This window comes from Acyrthosiphon pisum, chromosome A3, assembly GCF_005508785.2.
Source record: "Acyrthosiphon pisum isolate AL4f chromosome A3, pea_aphid_22Mar2018_4r6ur, whole genome shotgun sequence".
NCBI classification, from domain to species: Eukaryota; Metazoa; Arthropoda; class Insecta; order Hemiptera; family Aphididae; genus Acyrthosiphon; species Acyrthosiphon pisum.
This window is the reverse complement of record NC_042496.1, coordinates 37,917,836-37,926,967: the sequence shown is the minus strand read 5'-3', so window position 1 is coordinate 37,926,967 and position 9,132 is coordinate 37,917,836. Positions and strand designations below refer to the sequence as shown.

Genomic DNA, 9,132 nt, shown 5'->3' with positions numbered 1-9,132 from the left:
AATCAAAAGATATAGGAACAATATGAACAATAAACCATGAAACAATTTCATTATTCATAGTCTGATCTTCTGATTATCATATTATCAATCGTTCAATTGTATTATAAAATATTATCACAAATCGAATAAATTTGTTGGCAAATCAATTTAATATTAATATGTATTGTTTTAAGTAATTGGTACGTACAAAAAAACATCAAGGATCCCCATATTATGGCGTCTCCCCATATAAGGCGTGACCCTTTAGCGGTCTCGTTTCGAAGCCGAGAATGTTTAAAAGTCGTGTCTCAGTGTCTAGAAATAACCCATGGCCTATGAAAATCGGCAATTGAACGATACGATCCCCCAGCGTATGTCCGGTGATTTTTTTGCATTCGTAAAAAAAATGGAAAATGGAAAACCACGTTTGAGTGTAGCAAATATAATATTATATGATAAATATTATACGTTGCCATGTTAGGCCACGCGGTGTATCAGGCCGGAATTGTGTATTGTATAGCGTTCGCAGTTATCACGAGCTTAACACGTCGTTGGAACACAAACGCGCGTCAAAAGTCGCCGAAAGGGGGGAGGGGGAGGCGGATGCGAGGGCATCGGACCGAGCGTGCAGACATACCGAAAGAGAATATAGGGACTTAAGCACGAAAACGCTACCTACCTACTACGCGTTACGGTGTATTGTATGGAAATGACACGATTGGGAAATACGATAATAGGGATTGTGATACCGGTGTGTGTGTGTGAAAGTGTAAAATCGGTACAAAAGGTACAGTGCGGATGGATATGGACAGAGGGATTCTAGAGCACCAACTCTTAAATGCGATCAACATTCGTATTTTATCACGTCAAACTTAAATCGTATTGGTAGGTACACTTATATATACATATTATAACGTCTACAAATATCTATGGTTTCATGTATTAAATATTATATTTATATAATATGGTCTAATTTACAGGGCGTAACAGATAGAACTGACTTTTGGAATAACTTTTGTTCTGGTCGATATTTAAAATTTGTTTTTTATATCTGATTTATAGTCACTTGCGCTACACATATATCATACAAAAAATTATTTTTACTTTTTAACACTGAAAATGAAAAATAAAAAATTTGATTAAAATTTTTTTTCGGTTATATTCAAAATAGCTAATTTTTGAATCTGATTATAAGAAAAATTTTGATAGTAGAAACATTTATCTAACTCAAGTAGTTTATTTCTTAGAATTTTTTAAAACATCAATATTTTTTTGATTAAATGAATTTGGAACGTAATAACTTTTTCAAAATATTTGTTTTGGGAAATTGCTTACATGGGTATATTTCTTAAATTATTTAATAATCATAGAGTTTGAAAAATTTTTGTCATACGCGTTTAGGTAGCATCGTTATTTTATTTTTCTTAAGGTCTTTCTGTCACATCTCGTTTATATGTAAGGAGAGATAGACGAGGAGAAAGAGAGAGACAGAGAGAAAGACAGGGAGAAATTTAGAGGTGAAACGTTTCGTTTTATATACTATACAGGTACCTAATGTTGCGATACCAGTGATTTACCAGCACGTTTATTATACTTACGCATTTATAATAATAATATATACAATGATCCCACGGCGTTTCTACAATATTATAAGTAGGCTGACACGACTTTCATATTAACTATTCGTAATTATTTATTTGTTTCCTATGTATCTACTATATCCTACCATTTACTCGTTAATCTTAATAATATTATACTGCATAACTAATATTATAACGTTGTATGTTTTTGAATATCAAATCAAATTTGTATCCGTTTTTATAATGGGATTTACGAGTTTTTATTTTCGTTAACGAAGATATTGTATATACATTTAAAAATATTTTTATTTTCTCTTTCTGAAACCGAATATAATAATAACAGTCGTAAAATACTTTAACGCTTATTAGTAAATAAAAACTATTTGTTCGATATTATCCTTTATAATAATATACCTACCTATGATTAGTATAATAATGTGAAAGTGTTTTTTAGAAAAGTATTTACATGAACATTAATTGATTTTTTTTTCCAAAAATTAAGTGTAATAGGACACATCAAGCGATAGTACTTCACTCTATCTAAAAGTGTTTTCAACACACAAATTCACCGAGACATAATAATGGGGAAAAAACACGCTGTATACCGTTTTGCCCAGCATTGGCATACTTTAATCGTCCCACGAACCCACGCCAAGTTGTATAATAATATCTTCACACCCCAATACGTCGCATGGACAATCGGCCATTATTCGCTGGCATTATAGGCACTTTATCTAACACTCGAGTTGTATAGTCCACCGAAAACGGTTTTTATTTCACTCTTTCGATTTGATAAAAGTACGGAATTTCGTCGTTCTTACTGTGCAAAGATCAAACCGAATTGGTTCGTTGTTGCTGTAATTTTTACCATAATAATAATATTATAGTAAGCCTGTCTATTATAGTACTCGTACATACAAAGGCATAGGTATTATAATATGTTTTATAAATGCGTGTACAGTATAATAATATGTCAGCAGATACTTATCCAAGTGGAAACTATCAGAGTCATAAATTGAAAAAACCTACCCGTGTAATCGAGAAGATTCTGGTGGCATTTTTGTTTTTTTTTTTATAGTAGCTTATTAACTCTTGTAACCTTGATAACATATGTAGTCAAAGTGCATTCGTCCGCTATCGTCCTTATTATTGTTCGTAAAAACGACAATAATTTAATTATTATTATTAAAAAAATGTATATTTGCAAAGCGAAATTAAGCTTGGTTTTTAAGTAAAATATTCTTAACCTTGCAGTTTTTGTCCGTTTTGTCCGTTTTTCCGTGAATAATAATAAAAACGTGTTAACATCCATTAAAAAAAAACCTTTTAGGGTCTTTTAGACAATTTATACTCAATGATAAATATTAATGTTCCAACATTGCAACTATTTTTTTTTTTTTACGTACCAATAAAAATAAACAGTTACATTTATTATAACAATCGTAGCATTTAAAATACCATAATAGTAAACATTAAATACCCAAGACGTACGATTAAAATATATGTAACTAAAAATTTAATATGCTTTAATTTATCATACTCGTATATAAATATTATCATACTACTATACGTATTATTCCTAATTTTAAGAGATATTTTTGCCATTTTGAAGTTCAAAGTTTTGCTCGTATACAGAAAATCACTTAAGATTTATGTAAGCGCCTTTATATAGTTTTTTTTTAAATATTAATGATTTTTAACTGTATTTATCGATCAAACACATCAATCGTAATAATGTAGAATTTATAACGTAAATAAAATCTTTGTAAACGTTCTTTATAATCTCCCACCTCAAACTCTGATTTTTTAGGGGTTGTGATATTTATAATAATATTATAAATCAAAAGATGAAACTTTAAAAGGATCACGTATGTTAATAATATCTTAGTGAGACGATTAAATTCGTTCAAAAAGTCGACAGATAAAACCCGGAATCACGGCTGTTGAAGCTAATATATATTTTCACATATTTCGTGTAAGGAGGTACCTACGTCTTATTATTACGGTAAGATATTATAGCTTCTCCTTTAAATCAAAATTACAATAAAATTGTATTATAATATTTCTGATGCCGAGACTCGTTTTACATTTATCGATTTAGGTACGCAAAACTTTAAAAGTGTCGAATACATAAAAGCTTGGACTTTGCGACTCGCGGTGACCGAACAATAGTACCGTAAGATTTGGTAGTTATATATTGTGTATATAACATTATTATGTATTTGTGGCCCGTAGGTCGCAACAAGTCCAAGTGCAGACAAACCACCGTTGGCTGCGTCTCATTTTCGAATGCTGGACTGCAGGGATTTAGGATTCTTTGCCGTCTCCCCATATAATAATATACCCACATGCCCCCCGCCGGTTATAGCGTTAACGACATAACGTCATTATATATGGCCACTGACACATTTGCGGACCCGAAAAGAGTTATAACGATATTATATATTTTATTTTATTTCCAACATCGGCGGCGGCGGCGGTGACTAATGGTGGCTTGCATTCCGTTCGCCCTTCGCCCGATTTATTTAAAACGATTACCGCTGTTGCGGAACCGCAAAATGTCGAAATCCGATGTAATTATATTTACATTTCTAAATAATAAATAACAGAGAAAAAAGAGAAAAAAAACACAAACAGAAACGCCGGTCATCGTTTCGATTCGTTCAGGTCATGTGACTTTAAATAATCGAACCACGCGACCGAAAACAAATAATAATAATAATAATAATAAAAATAACGAATTTTTAAAGAAACGCCCGCGCCGCACTGCCCAACTGCATTGCAGAAAACCACTGCTTATGTATATAAATATAATATAATAATATACTATAAAACATATCAAATAACGCAAACCCCGACCACCCACCACAACCACCACGGTGCCGCGCGAGCGTCCGGTTTAGCGATTTGGGGTTGAACTTCACCCTGTACATAAACAAATAATATTATATAATAATATTATAATAATACGAACGATCGTAAAACGTTATTTATATACACTCTAAAAATAATAGTGATTTCATTTCGTTTCGTTTTTTTTTTTTTTTTTTGAAAAATATAAAATACTACCACTCCTCCGCATCTGGTCAACGGATCATTTGTTCCGGGTATCGCGACAAACGACTGCGCTCTATGACTGCATGTACGTGTACAACAATAATAATGATAATATATATTATGACGTACCCTCGCCGAGGGGTTTATATTATGATATTATGGTGAAAAACTTATATGCACTTATAATGGTCTTCCGCCGCCGTTACGGGGTGTAATATCGTGTCTATTGCGCACGGCGGTTGAACGCGGTAAAAATATATAGGAATAAAAAACAATCGAAATTTGAAATTTAACTGTTCGGAATGAAACGCGGATCCGGCGTGTGTGCGATATAAATATATATATTATTATAATATATTGCGGCGGGAAAACGAATATTATAAAAACCCATAAAATAAATAACACGACATTCAAACGGATTGAAAAATATGATATTATTATTATGACGTCAAGCGACGGCCGATCGATTACAATAATAATATAATAATATCATATTATGTGACATTTGTACTTTATACTGTTTATTATGTATTGCACAATATATTTTACGGTGCGCACGCGCGTAAGTGTACGAATGAAATGCATGTTTTGATAACTTACCGTAAATCACAACAATATGTCGGATATTATTCACTATACCTACATTTCGTCGTTAATCGTAAGTAATAATACGCGTGGAAATGTTGGACGCAAATGCAGAAGTTCGTAGGACTTTATCAACGGAATTCGTCGACTATATCATAATTTAAAATATTATTTTAATGTTATTGTACCTATACTGTACTTGAGCCTTTCAGGCGTTTATACGTATAAATATAATATATTATCACTTACACCACAAATACACCGCTTGCAGGTCGTTACGACAAATTTTTTTGACTGTTTTTGGAATTTATCATATATTACATAATATTATAGATACCTTCGGACGAGCTGCGCCGTGAAAATCATTGACGGATTACAAAAATTACTGATTGAGTGCAAACTTCCGAGAATTTTTTTTAGTATTAATATTAATGATCATATTGATTTTTACAGAATCGATTTTTTTTTTTTTGGATCATTCGAACGCAATGGGTGTTGGCTGAAATTATTTGGTGATGAGTGTTATTTTCTTAGATCTATATGTTTGTTTGGACAAGTATAGTTACCTAGGACCTAGGTATTTAATAATATGTATTTAATTATTTGAATATTATTAATAAGGTGAACAACATTGTATTTTCTTTCACATGTAATAGCCGATAGACGCACATTATGGCAGACGAAAAAATGCTCGTGAGTTATATATTATTACTTTTTAGTTTAACAATAGGTTTTTTACTTAAAAGCGAGCGAACCAATATTTATATATTGTTCTTAATAAATATTGTAGATGAGCAAGGATAAGTCTGTAGAAGACGATAAGCGTCTTAGTGCGTATTTAGACTTTATGAATACCAAGACCGAGTTAACCAGTATCGAAAAATTTAGTTATAAAAATGACCACGGTAAATCGCCAGAAGATGTTGGGGAAAAATTCGAAATAATCAACAAAGCTTCTACAAAAATCGAAAACGATGCCAATAACAAACCACTTTATAACAGCATTAGGGTGGATATAAAGGAGTTGACGCCGATAAAATGTCAACTGTTGACTAAAAGCAGAGAGAGGGCTCACGACAAAAATCTAAAACGGGAAATCTACTGGGCCACAACGGAGAAACGCGCCGACGATGAAATGTCTGCAGATACCAAAGTAGAAAAGTTATCGTTTAAGGACGTATGGGAAGACCTGCTACCTATGAAGTCTACCAAACAGTTCTGTAAGTATTTGATGGAAAACCCAGATTTGGAAAAGCCAAAATATCTCGTGGACGTCGGGCTTCTTAACAACAATCAGAATAACTAGAAAAAAAATAATGGGACCGAAAATCTTCACACGAAAATACAAAGTAGTTTTTTCCTCGTTTATAGTATTTTGTCTGCTGTTGAAAACCCGACGTCCACGATATATTTTGGCTTTTCCAAATCCTGGTTTTTCGTCAAATACTTCCAAGATTTGGTACTTTTCATTACCCGGTTACAGCAGGTCTTCCTATCATAAACGTTCTTAAACGATAACTTTTCTACTTTGGTGTCAGACATTTCATGGTCGGCACGTTTCTCAGATGTGGCCCAGTAGATTTCCTGTTTTAGATTTTGGTCATGAGCCCTCTCTCTGCTTTTAGTCAACAGTTGACATTTTATCGGCGACAACTCCTTTATATTCACCATAATGCTTTTATAAAGTGGCTTGTTATATGCGTCATTTATGACCATTGTCATTTTACCAAACCATAATATTAAATTCAGTGTGCACTGTGGAAGCTAAAACCGTATTTCAACCATTGTAAAAAATCAAAACATATAATATTATGTTGAACTATGTATTGTAAATAATAAAAAAAAATGAAACAAATATTGGATGGTAGTTATACGCATTTATTATTAATAAATAATTATTTTGCATATTTTGGGACTGCTGTGGTATTATGATTTCTTGGTGAGAAATTTGTCAGGAAAATGATTGAAACCAACAACTATATGAGTCAAAATAATAATAACACGTGTAACCTATTAAGCTCGATATCAGGAATTCGATTTACAATTAATTAACTATTGTAATGAGTTGATAATAGAAAGTGAAAGAATAATTAAGTTAATATCAACTTTATTTAAACCTATTAAATGGTGTCTTTCACGGGATCGTATACGACGGTGGTTATATAGTAATTATAAGACTTAGACATGTAATATTACAAAAGGTATGTAACAGGAGTGTAAAAATGTTTTTCTTATATATTTATTGTTACTTAGAAGCTTAGCTTCACCGTTCCGGTCACTATTGTTGTTTATATCTGGCATTATATTCTATAGTAATATTATATATATATTATATATATATTTTTATACCTACTATATATATGAATACGATTTAGATCAATTATGATATAATATCAGCTAACCTAACCTAAGTAGGTATAAAGTTTGTTAAAATATATCTGATCAGATTAATCGTTAGCACAGCAAGGATAAAAAAAAAAAACGATTAAAGTGCAAATCGTAATAATGTATATAATCACTATATTCACTGGTACTTCTTTAGGTACCTAAAAAAAATCAACATACATGTTAGCTATAAGTGTACGTAAACCTATATTACCTATGTTTTTATCTCTTACGCAGACTTGACCGTCAAAATATATATTATTATTCCAATATGGCTGGTGGCGGATAGTAAAATATATGTCCGTTCGTCAATCACCGGGAGGCGTATTAGGAAACCCAGGACGTCACAGAGCGCCATATGAATACCACGTTCTCATTGGCCAATTTCAAATATCCCGCTTTTTTTTTTATTATTTATTATCAATTAGGATTTAAATTATTTATTATCATTATCATTATTAACAAATAAAAAGAACTAATTAATAAATTAAACGATATAATGAATTATGATATTATGTTCATAATTCGATAATACTATACTATACGTAACTATATTATAGAGTGAACATTTCTTACTGGACTAAGTGTATTATACTTAGTCCAGTAAGTAGATACTAGATTTTCTAGGTTCTTCCTAACGTAGATACCAAACCTACTTAAATGTTTTAATATCAATTAAAATAGGTTTTTAGTAAGGTACCTATTTTAATTCATGTTCTAACAATAATATATGTATTGTTGGTTTTCTTTTAGCTTAATAAATCCAATAAAAGAAATAGGTAGTTGTATCTTCACATGAATGAGGCAAAAAAAAATTTTGGATTTGTAAATAATTTATGAGAACAATTTTAGAAAAATTAAAAAAAAAATATTATGCGATTTTCAAGTTTTGAGTTGAACAATATATAACAGTGGTGCACTTATGTACTACCGATATTATTAATTATTATTAGCATTTGATAATGTAATATTTTTAGTTTATACACTAATGTTATTGTTTCCTGAATATTATTTTTAACCCCACCTACTATTAAAAAAAATATTAATATTTAAAAAAAGTTATTTTTGGTCAGGTAAACAATATTTGCACTATGTTAGATTATTTAAATTAGGTAGGTACTAAGGCTTTTGGTAATGTGGTAGTCTAGTTCATTGATTATTGAAAAGCCCTGTTATTATTTTCAATTTTAAATTTGTATAATTCATTATTACCTAGGTACTACACTTACATCATCAGTATTTTTTTACACATTTATTAAAGGAGTAAATTTATTATTAATAGCACTATATAATTATGTGTATTTAATAATATGGTATAACCAATCAAATTAATTCAACCTTTTTAAAATGCTATGCAAGTATTATGTACACAAACATTAAGGTAGTAAAAAATAATACATACATGCCTACCTTCATAGCCAAAGGTAGGTATGGGTTACACAATCATTGAAAATAGGTATGTAAATATATTTATAAACATTAAAACTGTCAACATATCTTAAAGTATTTTTTTTTTACTATGATGAGCCCCCCTCACATCTTTAAA

At 30.9% G+C, this 9,132-nt stretch overlaps 1 protein-coding gene across 1 annotated transcript; it reads left to right on the top strand.

Moving 5' to 3' along the window:
* The first annotated feature begins 5,284 nt into the window (after positions 1-5,284).
* On the top strand, positions 5,285-7,060 carry LOC107884142. Its single transcript, XM_016805663.2, has 2 exons — positions 5,285-5,894; positions 5,992-7,060. Exons 1-2 carry the CDS (start codon positions 5,874-5,876, stop codon positions 6,505-6,507), a joined length of 537 nt encoding a protein of 178 aa, XP_016661152.1. The 5' UTR covers positions 5,285-5,873; the 3' UTR covers positions 6,508-7,060.
* Positions 7,061-9,132: the final 2,072 nt, after the last annotated feature.

Excerpts from the sequence above, each read along its gene's own strand:
- LOC107884142 (XM_016805663.2), top strand. The coding sequence starts at position 5,874 with ATGGCAGACGAAAAAATGCTC. Across the intron at positions 5,895-5,991 it reads TGGCAGACGAAAAAATGCTC|ATGAGCAAGGATAAGTCTGT; the intron begins GTGAGTTATATA and ends TAAATATTGTAG.